The following is a 26,330-nucleotide window of genomic DNA, read 5'->3' as shown; positions in this document are numbered from 1 at the left end:
TTGGCAGCATAATGTAGGGCCCAGTGTGAGAAAGCTGGGTCTCCCTCAGAGGTCATGGGTCTTCCAGCAGGACAATGACCTAAAACACACTTCAAAAAGCACTAGAAAATGGTTTGAGAGAAAGCACTGGAGACTTCTAAGGTGGCCAGCAATGAGTCCAGACCTGAATCCCATAGAACACCTGTGGAGAGATCTAAAAATGGCAGTTTGGAGAAGGCACCCTTCAAATATCAGGGACCTGGAGCAGTTTGCCAAAGAAGAATGGTCTAAAATTCCAGCAGAGCATTGTAAGAGCTGACCTTCCGAGCGTTCCGGAAGACCAATGACACGGATATTATTCTGTTCTCCAGATCGTCCGACTTCTGCTTCCAGGCATTCATAGAGCCTGTCACCTTTGTTAATTTGTCCTCCATGGGCGTGATGGTGTCCTCTACCTGGGACACTCTTGTCTCCACTTCCGTAATAAGTCCCCTCATGGCTTGCATATCTTGTCGAAGTCGCCCCACCTCAGAGTAAACATCCTCTATTTTCCCAGTCAGGAATGTCCTAGTTAGGGAGATGGCCTGCATCAGCTGTTCAGATGCCTGTTTGAGGATCAATTCCTCCTGCTCATTCTCCTCATCATCTGCCCCCCTCCCATTCCCTCTGCTCCCCGCCAGCCTCCGATCCCCCCCTCACGCCCCCCCGGTACCTCCTGAGTCCCCCCCGTCCCTCCCGGTGTCCCTCGGGTCCGGATGATGGGCGCCGCCATCTTGGAAAATGGCGGGCGCATGCGCAGTGCGCCCTCTCGAATCTGCCGGCTGCAGATTCCATTCTTTCATTTTGATCACTCTCACAGTGATCAAAATGAAAGAAAAAGTAAATAAACCCCCCGATTATCACCCCCATAGGTAGGCAGAACTAATAAAATAAAGAAAATATTTTTATTTTTATTTTTCCTCTAGGGTTAGGGTTGAAAAGAGGGTTAGGGTTAGGGTTGAAAAGAGGGTTAGGGTTGGAAAGAGGGTTAGGGTTGGAAAGAGGGTTAGGGTTGGAAAGAGGGTTAGGGTTGGAATTAGGGTTAGGGTTGGAATTAGTGTTAGGCTTGTGGTTAGGGTTATGGTTAGGGTTGGGATTAGGGTTAGGGTGTGTTGGGGTTAGGGTTATGGTTAGGGTTGGGATTAGGGTTAGGGATGTGGTTAGGGGTGTGTTGGGGTTAGGGTTAAAGTTAGAATTGTGGGGTTTCCACTGTTTAGGCACATCACGGGGTCTCCAAATGCGACATGATGCAATCATTAATTCCAGCCAATTTTGCGTTCAAAAAGTTAAACGGTGCTTCCTCCCTTCCAAGCCCCGACGTGTGCCCAAACAGTGGTTTACCCCAACATATGGGGTATCAGCGTACTCAGGAAAAATTGCACAACAACTTTGGGGGTCTAATTTCTCCTGGTACTCTTGGGAAAATAAAAAATTGGGGGCTAAAAAAATATTTTTGTGGAAAAAAATTTTTTTTTTTATTTTCACGTCTCTGCGTTATAAACTTCTGTGAAGCACTTGGGGGTCCAAAGTGCTCACCAGGCATCTAGATAAGTTACTTGGGAGGTCTAGTTTCCAAAATGGGGTCACTTGTGGGGGGTTTCTATTGTTTAGGCACATCAGGGGCTCTGCAAACGTAATGACGACCGCAGACCATTCCATCAAAGTCTGCATTTCAAAACGCCACTACTTCCATTCCGAGCCCTTACGTGTGCCCAAACAATAGTTCCCCCCACCAGCGTACTCAGGACAAACTGTACAACAACTTTTGGGGTCCAATTTATCCTGCTACCCTTGTGGAAAAAAAAAATTGCTGGCTAAAAATCATTTTTTTTGAGGAAAAATTTTTTTTTTAATTTTCACGTCTCTGCGTTATAAACTTCTGTGAAGCACTTGGGGGTTCAAGGTGCTCACCACACATCTAGATAAGTTCCTTGGGGGGTCTAGTTTCCAAAATGGGGTCACTTGTGGGGGGTTCCACAGTTTAGGTACATCAGAGGTTCTGCAAATGTAACATGATGCCCGCAGACCATTCCATCAAAGTCAGCATTTCATAATGTCACTACTTCCCTTCCGAGCCCCGACGTGTGCCCAAACAGTGGTTTCCCCCCACATGTGGGGTACCAGCGTACTCAGGACAAACTGGACAACAAATTTTGGGGTCTAATTTATCCTGGTACCCTTGTGAAAATAAAAAATTGCGCACTAAAAAATAATTTTTTGAGGGAAAAAAAATTTTTTTTATTTTCACGGCTCTGCGTCATAAACTTTTGTGAAGCACTTGAGGGTTCAAGGTGCTCACCACACATCTAGATAAGTTCCTTAGGGGGTCTAGTTTCCAAAATGGGGTCATTTGTGGGGAGCTCCAATGTTTAGGCACGCAGGGGCTCTCCAAACACGACATGGTGTCCGCTAACGATTGGAAGTAATTTGCATTTCAAAAAGTCAAATGGCGCTTCTTCCCTTCTGAGCCCTGCCGTGTGCCCAAACAGTGGTCCCCCCCACATATGGGGTACCAGCGTACTCAGGACAAACTGGACAACAAGATTTGTGGTCCAATTTCTCCTGTTAGCCTTGTGAAAATTAAAAATAGTGTGCTAGAAATCATTTGAGGAAAAAAAATTATTTTTTATTTTCACTGCTCTGTGTTATAAACTTTTGTGAAGCACTTGGGGGTTCAAAGTGCTCCCTACACATCTAGATAAGTTCCTTAGGGGGTCTAGTTTCCAAAATGGTGTCACTTGTGGGGGAGCTCCAATGTTTAGGTGCACAGGGGCTCTCCAAATGCGACATGGTGTCCGATAACGATTGGAGCTAATTTTCCATTCAAAAAGTCAAATGGTGCTCCTTGCTTCCGGGCCCTGCAGTGCACCCAAACAGTGGTTTATGACCACATATGAGGTATCTGTGCACTCAGGAGAAATTGCTCAACAAATTTTAGGATCCATATTATCCTGTTGCCCATGTGAAAATGAAAAAACTGAGGCTAAAAGAAAATTTTTGTGAAAAAAAAGTTGTTGTTTTTTTTTACAGATCAATTTGTGAAGTACCTGGGGGTTCAAAGTAATCACTATGCATCTAGATAAGTTCCTTGGAGGGTCTAGTTTCCAAAATGGGGTCACTTGTGGAGGAGCTCCAATGTTTATGCACACAGGGGCTCTCCAAACATGACATGGCAACCGCTAAATATTCCAGCATATTTTCCATTCAAAAAGTCAAATGGCGCTCCTTCCCTTCTGAGCCGTGCCGTGCGCCCAAACAGTGGTTTATGCCCACACATGAGGTATCGTTGTACTCAGGAGAAATTGCCCAACAAATTTTAGGATCCATTTTATCCTGTTTCCCATGTGAAAATGAAAAAATTGATGCTAAAAGAAAATTTTTGTTGGAAAAATTAAAATGTCCATTTTTTCTTTCCACATTGCTTTAGTTCCTGTGAAACACCTGAAGGGTTAATAATCTTCTTGAATGTAGTTTTGAGTAGCTTGAGGGGTGCAGTTTTTAGAATGGTGTAACTTTTGGGTATTTTCTGCCATATAGACCCCTCAAAGTGACTTCAAATGTGAGGTGGTCCCTAAAAAAAATGGTTTTGTAAATTTTATTGTAAAAATGAGAAATCGCTGGTCAACTTTTAACCCTTATAACCAGGGCTGTGGAGTCGGAGTCGGAGTCGTGGAGTCGGAGTTAGTTTTGGTTGGAGTCGGAGTCGGTAGAAATGTACCGACTCCGACTCCAGCTTTTAAAAAAATGTATTAATATTTCATAATTGAACTTTCATATGAATTTTATAAATGTTACTCAAATATATATGTTCTATCAAACTATGAACAACAGTGATAAGCAGTTCTGCTGGAGATAGAGACATTTCTTACTTCTTGTGTGTCACTGTTCTCCACTGCCCTTATCTAATCTTATACTTGGTTAACCTCATGCTGCCCCAACCCCCCTACTTACAATGTATGAAACTGAAAGTGAAAAAGTGTTGCAAATTCTTAGCAGTAAAGCTCCTCCTCTAGACTAGATCATACTAGGTGTGCGTCTTCCAAGCATCTCACAGCTGCCTGCTACTCAGAAGAGGAAGACTGTAAGAAGTATTATCCTTTCAACAAACTTTGCATCAGTTAACTGTGAGTACATGAGGAATAATAACAGTATTACTGACCACTATATCAGTTGTACGACCTGGCAATAATTTTGTACAATTGTTTTTAGGAAAAACAATTGTCATTTGGATTGTGAATGCAGAATTAAAAACCTGAGAATGTCAAAGAAGCATCACATTAAATCAGCTGTATTTGAACATTTCACCACCACTCAAGATAGAAAACATTATGTCTGTCAGTGTATGACAAATGATCCAGACGAAAACAAATGCTGTGAAGCCAAGATGAGTGCATATTCAGGCAAAGATAAAAATGCTCCTACCAGAGCTTCTAATCTAAAGAGACATTTACAGCGCTTTCATCCAGAAGTACTGAAAGCAGTGGATGAGAAAGGCTGCATCCAAACCAATGAACCAGTGCCCAGCTCTTCCAGCCAAACAAAGGAGCAGAGAACTTTGCAGCCATCAGATGCAAGATATTTTGTCAGTGACAAAGTTACTGTGACAATGACAGTAGATACATTTAAAAAACAGATCATAGAGCTTGTTGTAAAGGATAGTGTGCCTATTTCATTATTTTCACGACCAGCTTTTATGTGTCTGAATGGGGAAATGGCCCGCAAGCTTGGTGTTTCTCTGGAGATAGAGTATTAGAAAATTAGTAATCGAAGAAGCTTTTAAACAAAAGGAAGAACTTAAAAAAACTCTCAAGGGACGCTTTCTGTTTCTTAAAATGGATGCCTGCACACGTCACAGAGTGAACTATTTTGCCATCAATGTCCGATTTGTTTGTGACAAAAATGAAATAGTTACCAAGACATTGGCAGTAAAAGACACCAAAGCTCATCACACCAGTGAGTTTCTCCAGGTCTTGGTGGAAAAGGTTCTGCAAGACTATGAACTTAAAAAAGAGCAAGTTCTTTCTGTCGTAACTGACAATGCTTCAAATATGATAAGTACTATTAAGCTAATGAATGAGAGTAATGATGGTGACCAGCAGCTAGAAGAACATTCTGGTTCCACAGACACAGAAATGTTTGAAATAGAGGAACACAGTATTGTAACTGAGGAGCAAACTGAAGTTGCTTCAGATGAACAGCAACATGATAGTTTAGATGATCTTGTTGAAACTGTGTCAATATGTTCTTTCATTCATCACATGCGCTGTGTTGTGCATACGCTACAGCTGGCTATAAGAGACAGTCTGCAAGAAGGACATGCTGCTGCACTGATTGGCAAGGTGAGAAAATTGGCTACTGTTGCCAGAACCCCTAAAGTTGACTCAATTTTGAAGAGACGTGCTGGAAAAGGGGCAATTATTGATCAAGCCACATGATGGGGCAGTACTTACTTAATGATTCAGCGCTTGGTTGAACTGAAAACCTTTCTTGTAGACATGGCTAACCCTCAACTGACGCTAAATGAAAGTCAGTGGAATCAGGTGACTGAGCTGGAAAAATTGCTAGAGCACCCATTTACAGTGACTAAAAAATTACAAGCAGAGGATTTAACTCCAGGTATTTTCTTAAAGGAGTGGAAGAACCTGATGTTTCGCCTGTCCCAAAGAGGAGGATTAATTGCAAGTGGCATTGCTACATCAATGAAACGGAGAGAGGAGCTATTACTACAAAATAACATTCTTTTGGCAGCTGTTTATGTAGACCCAATGCATCGGATTCTTCTAGATGATCAACAGCTAAGTAAAGGAAAAGAAGCTCTGTTTGAAATAGCAGTAAGGATGAAAGGGTTGCAGAACAGTCAGGAGGAACAAGAAGAATTTGGTCGTCCTGCCACATCTTCACCCTCATCATCAACTGATCAAGAATTTAATTTCGAAAAATATTTGGATCACAAGGACCGTGCAAAGCGTTCCCGCATAGAAGAGTCATCCCCATCAAGGAACACAGCCAGTACATTTCAGCAGAATTTTTCATGTGCACTAAAAGAAATTGAGAAATTTGACCGTTCATCAAAAATAACAGTGCAACAAGCGATTCCTCTGTATCCTGACATTGTCAGAGATGTTGCCCGAGTGGTTACTGCTTTGCCACCAACACAAGTTAGTGTAGAGAGGTTGTTCTCTGCTCTCAAAATAATTAGATCAGATTTGAGGGCATCCATGAAGGAGGATCTGACAGAGGCAATACTTTTTCTGAGGACAAATTTATAGATTTCTTCTTATTAACTGCATAAAAGTGTTTATTGCATATTTACTTACAGTTTAGAAAAGTTTATAAAAGTTATTTGCTATATTCTAATTGTATTCTAATAAATGTAGTTTTTGCTCTAAGTGGTCTGATTACTTATATGATGGTGAGAAACTGAATAAGCACGATGTTTAATATTTTACAACAGTAAATTTGTTGTTATGAATTGGCCATTTATGAAGGAGTCGGAGTCGGAGCCGGAGTCGGAGTCGGAGCCGGAGTCGGAGCCTGATAAAATCCAGGAGTCGGAGTCGGAACTGTGGCTTACCGACTCCACAGCCCTGCTTATAACTTCCTAACAAAAAAATATTTTGTTTCCAAAATTGTGCTGATGTAAAGTAGACATGTGGGAAATGTTATTTAGTAACTATTTTGTGTCACATAACTCTCTGGTTTAACAGAATAAAAATTCAAAATTTGAAAATTGCAAAATTTTCTAAATTTTCGCCAAATTTCTGTTTTTTTGACAAATAAACGCAAAAATTATCAACCTAAATTTACCACTAACATGAAGCCCAATATGTCACGAAAAAACATTCTCAGAATCGCTAGGATCCGTTGAAGCGTTCCTGAGTTATTACCTCATAAAGGGACACTGGTCAGAATTGCAAAAAATGGCCTGGTCATTAAGGTCAAAATAGGCTTGGTCATGAAGGGGTTAAAAGTCTAAATTTTATTTGTTAGATTTTAAAAATAAATGATGGCAGGCAACAGTGCACATATAATATGTGGCTACGCGTTTCGAACACAGAAAGTGTCCTTTCTCAAAGCTGACTATGGGGTTAGTAATGGGGGTGCCTTATTGACGCCTCTCCATTACTATCCTTGAGGTCTGATGTCACCTGACAATGCAGAGGTGACATCAACCCCCGACCCAACTATCACCGCACTTGCCACCTCTATAGGGCAAGTGGGAAAAGCGAGGCTAAGTGCCAGAATTAGAGATGCACCTTTTCTGGGGTGGCTGAGATTGATGTTTTTAGCCTGGGGGGGCAGTATCCATGGTATCCTAGGCTATTAATATCAGCCCGCTGTATGTAATCGATCTATGCTGTCGGTGCTCCTGATAGCCAGCTCACCGCTTTGAAGAAAACCAAGTGCAGCCTGTGGTTGCAGTTCGCACGGAAAACAAATTGGGATAAATCCTTACATGTAAGGCTTAGCGTTTGTCCACTGCGAAAATCATCCCATGCAATCCTATGGGATTCCGCATTGCTGTGCTAATGCTGCAGATTTTACCGCTGCGGAATCGCATAGCGGAAAAATACGCAGCATGTTCATTCTTTGTGCGGAATCGCGGTGATTCCGCCGCCATAGGATTGCATTGAAACGCTCACTTTATACATGTGGCTATGCCCACCATGCGTAAAGTGGGCGCTTCATGTGCGGATGGTACGCAGGGTCTGGAGGAGAGGAGACATAGATATATATATATATATAGATAGATAGATAGATAGATAGATAGATAGATAGATAGAATAAAAGCCGGCCATTCATGTGCGCATACAGGTCCCTGGAGGAAGACACATGTAGTGTCGAAACATGTCGTCCAAAAGGGACTGACTGTATGCAAAATTGTTATTGAAGAAACCTGAAACTTTTTAATGCATAAATAAAAGCTATATTTTACCCTACCATTGGACTGATTGCTGGAGAAACAAAAACTATTTCCTTTAGGCTATGTGCACACGTTCAGAAATGCTGCAGAAATTTCCGCAACTCCCGCTGCGGATAAAACGCATGCGTAATTCGCATGCGTTTTCCTGCTAAACACAAGCGTTTTGCAAGCGTATGTGCTTGCAGAAAGCTTGCGCTTTCCAAGCGATTTGAAGCATCGTTTGGAAAGATGATTGACAGGTTGGTCACACTTGTCAAGCATAGTGCTTGACAAGTGTGACCAACGTTTTACTATTGATGCTGCCTATGCAGCATCAATAGTAAAAGATAGAATGTTAAAAAAAATAAAAAAATTTAAAAAATGGTTATTCTCACCTTCCGACGGCCTTCCCGCCTCTCACCACGCATCTTCCGGTCCCAGTGATGCTTTGAGTGAAGGACCTTTGTGATATCACGCTCGCGAGAGCGCAACGTCATCTCACGTGATTCGCGCAAAGCATCACTGAGACTGGAAGATGCCGGCAGCGTGGTGATAGGCGGGAAGGATTCTGGGGGCCATCAGAAGGTGAGTATATCCCGATTTTTTATTTCAATTCTATTTTTTACAGAAATATGGTACCCAGGTACGCGCACGGTGTTGGGCTGTGAGCACAACCTCCATCTGCAGACATCGGGATCTCAGACCATCCTCATGGAGTCGGTTTCTAACCGTTTGTGCAGACACATGCACATTTGTGGCCTGCTGGAGGTCATTTTGAAGGGCTCTGGAAGTGGTCCTCCTGTTCCTCCTTGCACAAAGGCGGAGGTAACGGTCCTGCTGCTGGGTTGTTGCCCTACTACGGCCCCCTCCACATCTCCTGGTGTACTGGTCTGTCTCCTGGTAGCGCCTCCAGCCTCTGGACGCTACACTGACAGACACAGCAAGCCTTCTTGCCACAGCTCGTATTGATGTGCCATCCTGGATGAGCTGCACTACCTGAGCCACTTGTGTGGGATGTAGAGTTCGTCTCATGCTACCACGGGTGTGAAAGCACAACCAACATTCAAAAGTGACTAAAACATCAGCCAGAAAGCATTGGTACTGGGATGTGGTCTGTGGTCCCCACCTGCAGAACCACTCCTTTATTGAGGGTGTCTTGATAATTGCCAACAATTTCCATCTGTTGTCTACTCCATTTGCACAACAGCATGTGAAATTGATTGTTAAATCAGTGTTGCTTCCTAAGTGGACAGTTTGATTTCACAGAAGTTTGATTTACTTGGAGTTATATTCTGTTGTTCAAGTATTCCCTTTATTTTTTTGAGCAGTGTATATATATATTATATATATATATATATATATATATATATAAAACAAGAAAAAACTGGAACAGCGGGGGGGCGTGGCTATGTAGCCGAGGAGAGAGGATGCACGCTGAGAGAGCTCCTGCATATCCCGTTTTCATCCTGCACAGAGACCTTCCCACCGCGACATACCCAGTAGCATTCGGGATACCTGGACCCCCGCGAGAGGACACAGAGCGGCTCTGGTGAGCTGGTGGCCGGGGAGGCTGGGACGGTCAGCGGGGCCTGCATGAGGCGGCGGCCATCTTAGACGCGCACTCTGTCAGTGAGAGCTGCGGCGTCCAGCCCCCACCGCTGCAGCGTTACCGGGCAGTGGCCAATATCCTAGAGACTCATGGGATACGAGGTGAGTGCCCTGGAAAAATTGGGCCCCTCGTTCCCCCCTTCATTAATAGACTCACTTGCCTGCTGGCGCCATTACTGTGGGGACCTCTGCTCCCCCCACCGCTGCTGTCTCTGCGGGTGCTGCGTGTCTCTCCCCCCCCCCCTAGCCACAGGAAGCCTCAATGATACAGCACCAGGCACTGCTCTCATTAATCTATGTGACCCCTCTGCATGGGAGCTGCTCCTGGGACATAATTATTTAACACTAACCCTGCTGTGCTTATAATTGGAGTATACGCGTCTAGTCATCCTGTTGTGCTGCATTTCCACTGATCATGAGTTGGTCTAAAGGATCAGCAGCAGCAGAAAAATTAAAAGAGTTTGCCAGACCCGACCCCTCTGAAAGTGCACGGTCTCTTAGAAACAACCCTCCACAAGCTCAACGTAAAAAAAAGTCCCTCTTTATTTACATACAGTTGATGCACATATTATGCCTCATGTCTTCATGCTAATTGTACATATCTATTTTGTACTAGGCTTAACATTTTGCACTGAATGTATGTATTGTAAAACTGCTTACGGTTTAATAAACGAATTTTAAAAAAAAGTCCCTCTGGGGGTGAGCAGCGGCAGATCGCCGCTGTCATTCAGTTGCGGGGGGGGGGGGGGGGGCGGTGGAATCGGTGTCTCCAGCCATGTCCGATGCTACGGCAGCATCGGACATGGCTGGATTGTAATATTTCATCAATTTTCATTGATGAAATATTACTATCGCGGATTGGCTGTTTCACTTTTAAAAGCCAATCAGAGCGATCGTAGCCACGTGGGGGCGAAGCCACGCCCCCCTGTGGTGAATTACAAAGCCCCTTGTATCTGTGGGTCGGGTGACCTTTCAGTGACCTAGGTCACCTGACCCGCAGGGGAGCTTTAAAGTCATGACGCCACATAGGCGTCACTGGTCAGATTTGAACCAGGTTTCATGACGCCTATGTGGCGTCATTGGTCGTGAAGGGGTTAATGAAGCTGGAACAAATCCTTCCTTTTCCTTCATTGCTGCATGTGTGACTACACGGGTTTCGTGCTTCTGCACGTCACAGGTCTGCACGTCATCAGCTTTCTTGTGCTGGAAAAAATGCAGGCTCAGCACCGGAGCCAACATAAAAGGGGGAGACCCGACATGCGCTGTATATATACATACAGCACATGTCGTGAAGGGATTAAAATTTGCACCCTTCAAAGTATTCATAATCACAGATAAGAAGTTGGTTAATCTTTCAGGTGCTTCACAGGAAATAATGCAAACTAATTTTTTTTTTTTACTAAAATGTTGCTTTAACTTGTTTCATTTTCTCAAGGATAACAGTAAAAAATGGACCCCAAAATTTGTTGTGCAATTTCTCCTTAGTACGCCGATACCCCATACAGTGGGGAAAATAAGTATTTGATACATTCCTGTAGAATGTAAGCCCGAAAGGGCAGGGTCCTCTCTCCCCTCTATATCAGTCTGTGATTGTTAGTTTGTTTACTGTAAGTGATATCTGTATTTTGTATGTAACCCCTTCTCATGTACAGCACCATGGAATCAATAGCACTATATAAATAAATATTAATAATTAATAATAATACAATGCCGATTTCGCATGTTTTCCCACCTACAATGAACGGAGAGGTCTGTAATTTTTATCGTAGTTACACTTCAACTGTGAGAAACAGAATCTTAAAAAAGAAAACAAAACAGTAAATCAAATTTTATGATTTTTATATAATTAATTAGCATTTTATTGTATGAAATAAGTATTTGATCACCTACCAACCAGCAAGAATTCTGGCTCTCACTGACCTGTTAGTTTTTCTTTGAGAAGCCCTCCTACTCTGCACTCATTATGTTTATTAATTGCACCTGTTTGAACTTGTTTCCTGTATAAGAGACACCAGTCCACACAATCAATCACACTCCAACCCTTCCACCATGGCCAAGACCAAAGAGCTGTCTAAGGACACCAGGAACAAAATTGTACACCTGCACAAAGGTGGGATGGGCAACAAGACAATAGGAAAGCAGCTCTGTGTGAAGGCAACCACCGTTGGCACAATTATTAGATAACGGAAAAAACACAAGATGACTGCTCTATGCAAGTTCTTGCCTCGTGGGGTAAGGATGGTTCTGAGAAAGGTCAGGGATCAGTCCAGAACTAGTAACTGGTCAATGACCTGAAAAGAGCTGGGACCACAGTCTCAAACATTATCGTTAGTAACAAACTACGCCATCATGGATTAAAATCCTGCAAAGCACACAAGGTCCCCCTTCTCACGCTAAGCACATGCCCAGGCCCGTTTGAAGTTCGCCAATGACCATTTGGATGATCCAGAGGAGGCATGGGAGAGTTCATGTGGTCAGGTGAGAACAAAATAGAACCTTTTGGTATCAACTTGGAGGAAGAAGGATGCGTACAACCCCAAGAACACCATCCCAACCATGAAGCAGAGTGGGGGAAACATCATACTTTGGGGGTGCTTTTATGCAAAGGAGACAAAATGACTACACCATATTGAAGGGAGGATGTATCGTGAGATTTTGACCAACAACCTCCTTCCCTCAATAAGAGCATTAAAGATGGGTTGTGGACTGTGTCTACCAGCATGACAATGACCCGAAACACACAGCCAGGGCAAATAAGGAGTAGCTCCATAAGAAGCATTTTAAGGTCATGGAGTGTCCTAGCCAGTCTCCTGACGTGAAACCAATAGAAAATCCTTGGAGAGAGCTGAAACTCAATGTCGCTCAGCGACAGCCCTGAAACTTGAAAGATATGGAGAAGATCTGAATGAAAGATTGAGCCAAAATCCCTGCTGCAGTATGTGCAAACTTGGTCAAGAACTACAGGAAATTGTGACCTCTGTAATTGCACAAAAGTTTCTGCACCAAATCATATGTAATTTTTTTTTATTGTATCACATACCGATTTCATGGAATAGAATACAAATTAATTATGTAAAAATCATACAATTTTTTTTTTACATTCTGACTCACTGTTGGAAGTGTACCTACCACAAAAAATATAGACCTCTCCATTCTTTGTAGGTAGGAAAACTTGCAAAATGGACAGTTTATGAATTACTCATTTTCCCCACTGTAGGAGGTTATGTGGAGTCTCATTCTTTATATAGGGGTCTGTGTGGGGGTTCATACTGCACATAGGTGGCTATGTGGGGGCACATACTGTATATAGGGGGCTATGTGAGGCTCATACTGTATAAAGGAGGCTATGTGAGGGATCATATTATTTATAGAGAGGCTATGTGGAGGCTCATACTATATATAAGATGCTATATGGGGACTCTACTGTATATTGAGGGGACAATTGTAAACACAAAAGTCCAACTTTCCTATGTTCAATTCAGCTTATGGAGTGCTATGTTGGCAGCAAGCAGGGAAAACAAAGTGAAAACCCAGCATCATGTCCATTGAGAAAAAAAAGGGCTTTCTTTATTAGATCATGTTAAAGGGAACCTGTCAGCAGGATTGTGCACAGTAACCTACACACAGTGTCAGTTTGGCGCAGTTATATTGATTAAAATGATACCTTCGTTGATTAAATCCATCTTATGGTTGTTCTTTAATCTTTATTTTCAGTTTGCAGTTAATGAGATTCTCATGCCCTAACGCGGGGCTGGGGTATGTGGTGCTCTGATTAGATATTCAGAATGCAGACTGCTGACAGGTCACTGATCCCCCAGTCAAACAAGAAGAAAGTGAGGATTTGCATTAGGTTCGGGTCCTGGAAAATGAGAAATGCCTTACCGTGGCTTCCAGGTACACATAAATTGGCCATTTTATGCGCTAAACTTTCTCAATTTTTCATACTTCTAATGCAGTAATGCAATTCATTTTTCATATTTGCATGTTATGGCGCTACAGTTAGCTTCCTTTTTTGTTTGAATGTATATGAGTTGACGACTCTAGGTTAAGCACCTGTTTACACTATGGTTATGCTTGGATGTGACGGTCAGTTTTTTGAAATATGTATTCATTAACGTTCTGACTGAGCACTCCACCTGTTAGCCGCAGGCGTTTTTAATCAAAGCAGGGCCACCACCCCTCCACAGATATAGATTTTAGTCTAGAGAGGATTTACATAGGTTCCCATTCAGATGAAGACTTCTAAGTGAGGATTGGCATTAGGTTAGGGTCCTGTAATACGAGAAACGCCTTACCATGGCTTCCAGATACACATAAATTGGCCATTTTATGCGCTAAACTTTCTCAATTTTTCATACTTCTAATGCAGTAATGCAATTCATTTTTCATATTTCATGTTTGCGTGTTATGGTGCTACAGTGTGTTTCCTTTTTTGTTTGAATGTATATAAGTTGGTGACTCTAGGTTAAGCACCTGTTCACACTATGGTTATGCTTGGATGTGACGATCAGTTTTTTGAAATTTACTGATCCCTCAGTGACCTGACCCCTAGTTTACATAATGAATATCTGTACAGATTTAAAAAAAAAAAAAAAAAAAAAAACGCTTCTGCAGGCAGGTGCACACTAGGGGGAAGGTCACTGAGGGGTCAGTGACCTGTCAGCAGTCTGCATTATGAATATCTAATCAGAGCACCACATACCCCAGCCCCGTCTTAGGGCACAAGAATCTCATTAACTGCAAACTGAAAATAAAGATTAAAGAACAACCATAAGATGGATTTCATCAACCCAGGTCTCATTTTACTCAGTTTAACGGTGCCGACACTGTGCACAGAAACCTACAATCATGCTGACAGGTTCCCTTTAAACGCTAGCTTTCCCACAATCTAATACAGACATACCACAGCGCTTACCAGCGCACTGTCACAACATTTACATAGCTCCCAGCACTAATACAGGAGCCTTGCATCTCTATTCCCTAGTTGTCTCCACCCACTATGAGGCGAACCTACGAAGCCCACCATAAGCGTCACGCACAGCAACAAGCAGACCGGTTGACGCCCATTAATCAACTCACACATTGGGTCTTTAACACGCTTCCCTCAGCGTGGCATACAGGCTGGCAGCACCATGTGGTTTCCTGCTTTCGGGCAACCACCACACAAATTGGTGGCCAGATCCACACTACACCAAGCACCATTCTCAACACAACTAGTGTCGCACTTCCATGAGCTATAATACGTGGATTATTATCATTCACACTTCAAGTGGCGATTACAATTGATTTTTCATATTAGGAGCAATACCTGCCATGTTATCTTACTTATACCTCTTTCTGTTTATCTCTTCCGCACAAACCTTTCCTTTATTAATTTCCTCAAGTCCTTTAGAGCCTCTTTCATTGACTGGTTACCACATACCAAACTGTTCAATTACTCTGGGAGCAAACTTCTAATCGCCACAACCTCTCTACTCACAGAACTATTTATCTGTTCTCATTTTATAGATTAAGAATCTTTTATAGGGGCACAATTACTGCTCCACAAGATTGCACTACCTCCTCTTCCTTTTGCACAGGCCACCACCTTGTGACACGATCTGGAACCTCGGTACAGATCACGGCTAGATCACCTTCATATCTTTTTCCTAATGTTCTTTCATGTCATATTTGTTTTGGATATGAATTCCATCTATGTATCAGCCTACAGAACTCACTGTCACTCATATGGTACTGGGAAACCAAATGTAATAATGTATGGATTTCCATTGTGTCATATATTCTATAGAAGGTTTAACGCTAGACATGTTTCCATTACATGTATATATAATATACATTTTGCATATATAGTTATCACTTACTATTATCCTCTTATGTATTTTGTACAGTTCTGATGAAGGTCCATATGTAGAACCAAAACGCTAACAACTATAAGGATTGTCAACTAAACTTGTTTTCAATCACTGCAACTTTTTGAGTACCAAGTTCTTCTATTGTGTTACTCATATGCATGACACTCACCAACTTTTCTGGCTGACAATCTGAGTGATTTTATATATGCAGAACCCTAAAAGATACATATATGGATCCTTAGTTATAGCTCGAATAGGCACTCTCACTGGTGATCACTGGTGAATAAAGGAAATCCAATGGACACATGGTGAGTGCCATGGAATATAGTCTTTGAAACTGGTTATTTCTTTAACTACATACAATTGAAATATTTACACCTTACACGAAAAATAAATAAATAAATAAATCTCTATTTACCTGGGCAGCCATAACACGCTGTCTTTCTGCAATAAGGCTGCATTTTTTGCACTGGCAATCCTGCCACATACAAAAACGTTTGTGACCTTTCAACGGGGATGAATAGCCATGATTCCTGCAACGGGCACACTTAGGAAAGCGTGATGTCTTCTTTCCATTGCCCCCTATAGAGACATAGCTTCGCATCTTGTTAAGTGGCTCTACGTTGTTCGGCATCTTCCTTCTTCTCACCTACAACGTTTGCAAAGGTGGAGTGAAACTTTTTTCGCCACAAGTCACAATTCAATCAGTACTGTATTAAAACAAAAAAAATGTTCCTGCCTTATTCTCCAGAATACAAAACTTGCAACACAATGAATGCTGTGTGATAAGTGTGGGAGAAAGCAGTGAGAGATAAATGCACAAACCTCCCTCCCACAATCCGACATGGAAGCTCCGAAGATATGACGTGAAACTGTTGTGTGCTGATACAATTGAGAAAAATCACAGTATTAACAGCCAGCATCTTACACATAAGACTCCTACTTAGTAAATAGTCTAATACGCTTGGCTATTTTTGATGTATATTTGATGTACCATACTCAGACTTTTTACATACTCATCATCAGGATTCAACAATAGGTATAGCTACAGCAAAGGTGTATATAGGTTTTCCAACACATAGGACAAGAATTCAGATGGCGCCGTCCCACACCTCCAAGCACATGTGATTTGCACACTCCTAAATCTATCAATGTTCAGTGAAAAACTGAGAGAAGGAAGAAAAGCTCATCGCAAGACCATAAGGGCTCATTCACACTTGCGATAAAATCAGATGAATGAAATCCGATAACAAATTGGATTGAATTCCAACCAATGTTATTCTACGATTGTGTCTTCATCTGTACTTTTTTCCAGCTCGAATCGGATCACGATCGGACTGGAAAAAAATTGCAGCATGCTGCGATTGTAATTGGAAATTGTATTGCATCCCACAATAGAAGTCAAAGAGTGCGAGAGAAAAATCACACAGTACTTGGTCCATGCGAGTGCAGTCTAATTCTTACACACTGATTGCATTTGAAAAGCCGGCAATTCATATGCGGCTACAGTAAAATCACACACTGACAGGTTAGAATAGAATAGCTAGAATAGATATATACACATAGAATACATATACAGTATGTGTGTGTAATTCCAAGCACGAGGTTTATTACTGAACAGGTAACAGGTGTCAGCCAGATACCCTCATTAATAAAATGGTACATAAAGAGTTAGATAAAAGACACACACACATGAAATCTGCGTGAAATGCAGTATCTGTTTATTTTTCAAAAAATTTATGAAAACAAAATTGCGTGAGCTCCTGTGTAATTTGCTTAACCAGCAGAGGGAAAGCTGAGGGCTGATGTTAATATTCTGGAAAGGAGCCAATAGCCATAAAGGTTCCCAGGCCATTCATATCAGCTCACAGATGTTTGCTTCTCCTTTACTGGCTAGTTTACAGGGGAACCTCAGAAAATAATTTGACATGGGTTCCCCCTATAAAATCGAACAAGCAAAGGCTATGCAGACAGCTGCGGGCTGATATTAATAGCCTGGGAAGGGGCCATGGATATTGGCACCCCCTCAGACTAAAAACATCATCTCTCAGCCACCCCAGAAATGGCGCATCTTATAGATGCGCCAATTCTGGCACTTAGCCTTGCTCTTTCCACTTGCCCTGTAGCAGTGGCAAATGAGGTAATATTTGTGGGGTTGATGTCACTTTTGTATTGTCTGGTGACATCAAGGCCACGGATTAGTAATGGAAAAGCGAAAATAAGACACCTATCCATTACTAATCCTATCATTATTTGGTAAATAAAGTCACAGCCAGAATTAAGTCCTTTATGTTGTGAATTCCCTTGCTCGGACTTCTGAGCCGGAGCTCCCTCTGGTGGTTACTGGGAGTAGTGGAGCTGGCCAGGTCAATGGAAGTTTGCCACCTGACGACGATGATTCGGAATCCGGGATTACTTGCTGGAGCATATAAGTGAGCTGGCTTCCCTTAGTGGTCGCTGGTGATTTCCTCCTTGTGCATTTGGAGTTCTTTTGTCTCCTGCCTGATCTGCATGGTTCAGTTAAGTGATTCTTTTGCTAATCCTTTGCATCTAATCTGGTTGTGCCTTTTTTTTGCTTTCTGCTTTGTTGCAAGGGTTCAGCATACTCCCTGCTGGGGGCAGCGCCAGGGCCGCGCTCCATGTGTTACAGCTTGTGTCAGTTTGTTCAGTCCACTGTTATATTGGTATCTTTTGCTTTACTTCCAGTTCACATCAGAGTGCTGATCTACTGATCTAGCGGGGGTGAGGTCATGTGGCCTCAGATTTTTTGTATATCAGATGTGTTAAATTTTTTAGGGTTTTTGCGTGATTGCAGAAAGTATCTTTTCTGTCCTGTCCTATCTAGACAGCTTGGGCCCCACCATTTGCTCAGTCTATTTTTCTGCCTATATTTGTGCTTCATCTTGTCTCACCGGCAATATATGTTTGGGGGCTGTCTATTCCTTTGGGGATCTGCTCCGGGGCAGTTTAGATTTCACCTTTCTGGCTTTAGGCTTAGTTCTCCGGCTGTGCTGAGGTGTCTAGGGCATCGTAGGAATGCTACACGGCTACTGCTAGTTGTGTTGATAGGATCAGGGGTCTGCAATCCGCTCAGTTACCAACCTCTCTGGTTTCCTGGTGGCTTAGCCTGTTCCAGCCATCCTCCTCGGTGACCCATTCATAACACCTTTAATTGAAATAATCACACAGACTCCTTTATTGACTCTTAATTTACCATACCTACTGCATTGCCTAATCCCCGACTCCCTCGATCTCCTGTAACAAAAATAAAATAATAAACCAACATAAATACTCCCTGTCCGACGTAGTCCATTTACCGAGTGTCCCAGGACGATTTCACGTGTAGAACAGTCACATCGGGAGATGTGACTGCTCTACCTGGCTTCCGGTGATACACTGCAGGAGCGATTACCTCCTGTCAGTGTATCACTGAGAGTTCTCCGGAGTTCATGCTCTCACTTACAGCACCACTGCGTGAGTTTTCTCACGTAGTGGTGCCGCAAGTGAAAATCGGAGCTGACCAGCTGATTCGCTCCGGTGAAATCTCACGGCAATGCAGTGATACACTACGGGATAGATCACCTCCTGTCAGTGTATCACCAGAAGCCGTGATATTGTCGTGGGACAATCTGGATTACCTGGACTACGGCGAACAGGGAGTATATGTTGGTTTACTATTTTATTTTTGCTGCAAGAGACGCGGGCGTCGGAGATTAGGTGTTTGGTGAGTATGAATTTTTTTTTGTTTTACGATTGAACACAGTCGCCAGATGATGGGACTACTGAAAGAAATAAATACAAAAAAAATACATATTTGGTATTGTGCATTCGTAAAAGACCTATCAAATTATAAAATAAACTAACCCGATCAGTAAACAGCGTAACGAGTAAAAAACATGAAACGCCAGAATTCCGTTTTTGGCCGCAGCAGCACTACAATAAAATGCATCGAGGCAATCAAAACTGTCACGATCCATGCTGGATTGTGACAGATAAAAGCACATGTAACCTTCTTTTCCTTTAAGCTGTTTTTACTTTAAGTTAGTTTTGCCCCGGTGGCCATTAGGGTCATTACACAGTGGTGTCTTTAGTTCTAGGTTTGCCACCGGTAGTGGCTAGTATTATTACACGGGAATCATTAGCAGGTGTGATGGCTCTGGCTCTTGTCTATAAAGGAGAGTCAGGTGGTCTCACTCACTGTTTGTGATATTGGTCATTTCCAACCATCCTTGGTGGAGGAAGGAGCTAGAGAAGAGTTCCTTGCAGCTCAGTCAGAGTCCTTGTGTGGAAGGAGCAACAGTGAGGAGTTCCTTGCAGCTCTGACAGAGCTTTGGTGAAGTAGCAGCTATTCAGGAGGAAAGCTGCACTCAAGTGCTGGACTCTGTTGCTGGGAGCAATAGCAACAGAGCAAAGCTCAGTGACTTTTCCCTGTTTGTAGCTTTGTGTAGAGTGTAGAGACACTGACTCAGGGGAGTGCAGGAGGTCTCCACGTCCCCGTTCCCTATTGCAGGGCCCTCCATTGTATCAGTTTCCCTGGTGTTTCCCTTATCTCTGTAAATTCGCCCTGCTGGAGGCGGTGTATCCAGATACACTTGTAACTATTGAAATTCGCCTGCTGGAGGCGGTGTATCCGGCTGCACGTTTCATTGTTTAAATTCGCCCTGCTGGAGGCGGTGTATCCAGGGTCACGGGTGTCATAGAAATTTGCCCTGCTGGAGGCGGAGTATCCAGTAATCCGTGACATCACAAAAACCTTGTATTTATGCCAAAATGATATAAACAAAAATGTCAGCTCAGGGAGCATAGAATAAGCCAACACACAGCCCCATTGACAAAAAATTTTAAATGTTACAGGTCTCGGAAAATGGCGACACCACGTAAATAAAAAATGGAGAATCATATTGCCAGGTCAGTTTTACCATATAGTGAACATGGTAAATAAAAAAAAAAATTATGGAATTGCACTCTTTTTGCTATTATGCCATACTTGGAATTTCTATATGCAGCTCCAGGCATCGGGTCATGTGGGGATTGCGTGTCTCTGCTGCCTCCTGCCGCGGGTGCCAGCTGGCGTCTCGGTTGCCGAGGTGACAGATGTGTCAGTTCCGGTCTGCGGGAAGGTCACTTACGGTGTGCACTCCTCTAGCCTTTTACTGCACACTGCACACTATGTCCCCTGACGAAGGTGCCATCCGAAACGCGCATGGGGCGGACAAGTTGACCCTGTGAGCTGCTTTTCTTTAGGTATTAACCCTTTGACCTCTTTGTACTCAGCTTGCATGATCTTTACATACATGCTATTGCACTGTTGCACTTTACTATTGAACGTTGTAAAAATAGGGCTCTGCTGTTTATTTAACAAGCATAGTATATGGTCTTCTTTACCTACACCAAACTACAGGGATTATACAGTTTGGTAATACGAGATTCAATTGACATAATGTGTAATTGTAATATACCTTAATTATATGGGATTTTTGTAATACTTCCATCTACTATCATCACCATATAAGTAAATTACCATTTTGTATGTTTTATACTGTTGTGGCTCCCCCCATACCTTTTAAATAATATATACAGTGGGGAAAAAAAGTATTTAGTCAGTCAGCAATAGTGCAAGTTCCACCACTTAAAAAGATGAGAGGCGTCTGTAATTTTTTTTTCTCAGTTTGTCTCCCATAGTTGAGGTCTACCTATGATAGGCTGGTTTCACATTTGCGTTTTTTAGCGCTGGAAAAAAATGCTAACCTGCGCATGCGTTTTTTCCCCTATATTTAACATGGGTGCGCATACCTGCGCGCTTGTAAGCGCATGTATGCGATTTTCATGAGCTGCGTTTTTTTGGGGTGTGCGATTGGATTTTCCAGACGCATCATGTTGCATTTTTTGGCCCTGCAAAAAAGCGCATGCGCACATATGCGCACGTTTTGCGCTAAAAATGGCCATTATAGCCTATGGATGCGCATATGTGCGCACTGGCATGCTCATGTAAGCGTTTTTTTGCATATGCGTTTTTTTTTTTTAACCATGGAATTTAGGGGTTTGAGTTAGAGTTAGGGTTAGTTAAGGGGGTTTAGGGTTAGGGTTAGGGTCAGGGTCAGGGTTAGGGTTGGGTTTTGGGTCAGGGTTAGGGTTTAGTATGGTTTGGTTAAGGGTTAGGGTCAGGGTTAGGGTCAGGATTAGGGTTAAGTATGGTTTTGTTAAGGGTTAGGGTCAGGGTTAGGGTTAGGGTCAGGGTTAGGGTTAGGGTCAGGGTTAGGGTTAGGGTCAGGGTTAGGGTTAAGTATGGTTTTGTTAAGGATTAGGGTCAGGGTTAGGGTCAGGATTAGGGTTAAGTATGGTTTGGTTAAGGGTTAGGGTCAGGGTTAGGGTTAGGGTCAGGGTTAGGGTCAGGATTAGGGTTAGGGTCAGGGTTAGGGTTAAGTATGGTTTTAAGGGTTAGGGTCAGGGTTAGGGTTAGGGTTAGGGTCAGGGTTAGGGTCAGGGTTAGGGTTAGGGTTAGGGTCAGGGTTAGGGTTAGTTAGGGTTTAGGGTTTGGGTTAGGGTTAAGTATGATTTGGTTAAGGGTTAGGGTCAGGGTTAGGGTTAGGGTTAGGGTCAGGGTTGGGGTTAGTAAAGTCATGGTTTGGGTAGTGTGAGGGGCCACCTAAAAATGTTGGAAAAAAACGCAAACGCGGTAAAAACGCGCTAAAAACGCATACAAACGCATAAAAACGCTGCGTTTTTTTCATGCATGCTCATAAAAATGCTTGAAAAAAACGCAGCAGTTGTATGCTTATGTATGCGTTTTTTCAATGCGTTTTTTTGCGGGAAAAACGCGCTGGAAAAAAAAGCAAGTGTGAAACTAGCCATAGACCTCAACTATGGGAGACAAACTGAGAAAAAAAAATCCAGAAAATCACATTGTCTGTTTTTTTTCATTTTATTTGCATATTATGGTGGAAAATAAGTATTTGGTCAGAAACAAGCAATCAAGATTTCTGGCTCTCACAGACCTGTAACTTCTTCTTTAAGAGTCTCCTCTTTCCTCCACTCATTACCTGTAGTAATGGCACCTGTTTAAACTTGTTATCAGTATAAAAAGACACCTGTGCACACCCTCAAACAGTCTGACTCCAAACTCCACTATGGTGAAGACCAAAGAGCTGTCAAAGGACACCAGAAACAAAATTGTAGCCCTGCACCAGGCTGGGAAGACTGAATCTGCAATAGCCAACCAGCTTGGAGTGAAGAAATCAACTGTGGGAGCAATAATTAGAAAATGGAAGACATACAAGACCACTGATAATCTCCCTCGATCTGGTGCTCCACGCAAAATCCCACCCCGTGGGGTCAGAATGATCACAAGAACGGTGAGCAAAAATCCCAGAACCACGCGGGGGGACCTAGTGAATGAACTGCAGACAGCTGGGACCAATGTAACTAGGCCTACCATAAGTAACACACTACGCCACCATGGACTCAGATCCTGCAGTGCCAGACGTGTCCCACTGCTTAAGCCTGTACATGTCCGGGCCCGTCTCAAGTTTGCTAGAGAGCATTTGGATGATCCAGAGGAGTTTTGGGAGAATGTCCTATGGTCTGATGAAACCAAACTGGAACTGTTTGGTAGAAACACAACTTGTCGTGTTTGGAGGAAAAAGAATACTGAGTTGCATCCATCAAACACCATACCTACTGTAAAGCATGGTGGTGGAAACATCATGCTTTGGGGCTGTTTCTCTGCAAAGGGGCCAGGACGACTGATCCGGGTACATGAAAGAATGAATGGGGCCATGTATCGTGAGATTTTGAGTGCAAACCTCCTTCCATCAGCAAGGGCATTGAAGATGAAACGTGGCTGGGTCTTTCAACATGACAATGATCCAAAGCACACCACCAGGGCAACGAAGGAGTGGCTTCGTAAGAAGCATTTCAAGGTCCTGGAATGGCCTAGCCAGTCTCCAGATCTCAACCCTATAGAAAACCTTTGGAGGGAGTTGAAAGTCCATGTTGCCAAGCGAAAAGCCAAAAACATCACTGCTCTAGAGGAGATCTGCATGGAGGAATGGGCCAACATACCAACAACAGTGTGTGGCAACCTTGTGAAGACTTACAGAAAACGTTTGACCTCTGTCATTGCCAACAAAGGATATATCACAAAGTATTGAGATGAAATTTTGTTTCTGACCAAATACTTATTTTCCACCATAATATGCAAATAAAATGAAAAAAAAACAGACAATGTGATTTTCTGGATTTTTTTTTCTCAGTTTGTCTCCCATAGTTGAGGTCTACCTATGATGTAAATTACAGACGCCTCTCATCTTTTTAAGTGGTGGAACTTGCACTATTGCTGACTGACTAAATACTTTTTTTCCCCACTGTATGTCATTTTTGCACTACAACACTGGATATTTATGGCCCCTGAGAAAGGATCTAAGGATCCGAAACGTGCGTTGGGGTGGGTGCCTGGCTTGTACTCCCGCGTCTCCCTGCCTTCTTGGAGGTAATACGATGTTTGTTTATTAACCCTTGCTGCTACCTTGTATGTTCTGGGGCACTATTGTTATGTGTACATAATGGATCTATCTATGGACTTCATTATGTCCGTTGCCCCCATGCTAATATATGCTAATATATGCTAACATATGATATATCCTTGTTGCTGCCTTGTATATCCTGGGGCAGTATTACTATGTGTACATATTTGATTAATCTATGGACTTCATTATGTCCATTGCCCCATGTTAACATATGCTAACATATGCTAATATATGACATATTCATATATATGTTTTAATTTGGCTGACTGCACTTTGTTCTCCCTCCTTGGCCTATCTAGTTGATCTATAAATTATATTCTATTATATGTGAGACATAGGTACTACTAGTTCTGGCACCTCTCATTACATCTCATGTGATGTGGATTAATTGCACTCTGTTCACTACCCTCGCGTTCCTGCTATATTTGTCTGTCAAATTTAATAAACAGTATTTTTATAGTAATTTGTGGACTGCTTGGTCGCGTTCTTTGAGGTTTCATCACAATTTTTAACACTGGACATTTGATCGTCTTTTCCTCTTCATATAAGTTGACGATTTGTCCTCATTAAAGGGAATGTCACCCTTTTTTTTGCCCTATGAGTTGCAGGCATTGACATCAGGGGCTTATCTACAGCATTCTGTAATGCTGTAGTTAAGCCCCCGATGTAACCTGAAAGATAAGAAAAACACGTTAGATTATACTCACCGGAGGGGCCGGTACGGTCCGATGGGTGTCGCGGTTCGGTGCCTCCCATCTTCATACGACGCCGTCCTCTTCTTCCCTTCCTGTAGTGGCTCCAGCGCAGGCGCACTGCTGTCCTGTTGAGGGTAGAGCAGAGTCCTGCAGTGCGCAGGCGTCGGGAGTAGTCTGGCGCCTGCGCATTGCAGTATTCTGCTCTGCCCTCAACAGGGCAGAGCAGTGCGCCTGCGCCAGAGCCACTACAGGAACCGCCACACCCATCGGACAGGACCGCCCCCTCCGGGCTGTAGAAAAGCCCCTGATGTCAATGCCGGCAGCTGATAGGTCAAAAAACAGGGTGACAGATTCCCTTTAAGCCCCATTTTTTCAATATTATTTACGGTATACTAAGCACTATATGATTATATATTATATACTGTATGCTGGAGCATAAGCCGACTCGAGTATAAGCCGAGGCACCTAATTTTGCCACAAAAAATGGGTAAGCTTATTGACTCGAGTATAAGCCAGGTATGCATTCTCCTCCTCATCCCTATCCTGGTATGCATGGCTCCCCCATCCCTGTCATTGTATAAATGGCTCCCCCATCCCCGTCTTTGTATTATTATTATTTATTTATATAGCACCATTGATTCCATGGTGCTGTACATGAGTAAAGGTTACATTCAAATTACAGGTATCACAGTAAACAAACTACAATAACAGACTGATACAGAGGGGAGAGGACCCTGCCCTTGCGGGCTTACATTCTTCAGGACGGTGGGGAAGGAGACAGTAAGATGGGGGGTTGCGGGAGCTCCGGTGTTGGTGAAGCGGTAGCTCCGGTAGTGGTGAGGAGGCAGCGGGGTCATTGCAGGCTGTAGGCTTTCTTGAAGAGGTGGGTTTTCAGGTTATGTCTGAAGGATCCGAATGCGGTTGATAGTCAAACGTGCTGGGGCACAGAATTCCAGAAGATAGGGGGATATTCGGGAGAAGTCTTGGAGGCGATTAGGTGAGGAGCGAATAAGTGTGGAGGAGAGAAGGAGGTCTTGGGAGGACCGGAGATTACGTGAGGGAAGATATCGGGAGATTCAGAGGTATTAGGAGAAGACAGGTTAAGGATGGCTTTGTAGGTCAGTATTAGTAATTTGAACTGGATATGCTTAGGGAATGGGAGCCAGTGAAGAGATTTGCAGAGGGGTTAAGTGGAGGAGTAGCAAAGAGAGAGATGAATTAGTCAGGCAGCAAAGTTAAGGACGGACTGGAAAAGTGCAAGAGTGTTAGCAGGGAGGCCACAGAAAAGGATGTTGCAGTAGTCGAGGAGGGAGATGATGACATGCAGACGCATTTTACTAGATTAAGGGTTGATGAAAGGATGGATTCTGGAGACATTTTTGAGCTGGATGCTACAGTTGGTGGAAAGAGCTTGGAGGGTTTGAAGGACAGGGTAGAGTAAAGGGTTACTTCGAGGCAGCGGACTTCCGATACAGGGGAAAGCGTTCAGGTAAGGAAGATCTGTGAGATGGAGGAAAGATGATTGAGTTTGAGGAAGCGAGAGGAGAAAGAGGATATGGCTGATAGACACTCCGGGATTCTGGACAGCAGAGGTGACGTCTGGGCCAGAGACGTAGATCTTGAGTGTCGTCAGCATACAGGTGGTACTGGAATCTATGGGACTTTGAGTTGTCCCAGGCAAAGTGTATAGATTGAGAAGAGTAGAGGTCCTAGAACAGAGCCTTGGGGG

The 26,330-nt window shown here is 43.1% G+C and overlaps 1 protein-coding gene across 1 annotated transcript in view; it reads right to left on the bottom strand.

Annotated features, from left to right (window-relative positions):
- Positions 1 to 26,330, bottom strand: part of DMRT1 (doublesex and mab-3 related transcription factor 1) — a 317,866-nt gene that overhangs the window by 249,507 nt on the left and 42,029 nt on the right. The window contains exon 2 of the mRNA XM_073554127.1: positions 15,800 to 16,030. Within this exon, the coding sequence (XP_073410228.1) occupies positions 15,800 to 16,015 (216 nt within the window). The 5' untranslated portion in view covers positions 16,016 to 16,030. The remainder of the gene's footprint in view (positions 1 to 15,799; positions 16,031 to 26,330) is intronic.

This window comes from Dendrobates tinctorius, unplaced genomic scaffold (assembly GCF_039654945.1).
Source record: "Dendrobates tinctorius isolate UK_male_01 unplaced genomic scaffold, ASM3965494v1 ptg000207l, whole genome shotgun sequence".
Classification (NCBI taxonomy): domain Eukaryota; kingdom Metazoa; phylum Chordata; class Amphibia; order Anura; family Dendrobatidae; genus Dendrobates; species Dendrobates tinctorius.
Note: the sequence above shows the minus strand (reverse complement) of the source record. Positions and strands in the feature narration are given on the sequence as shown.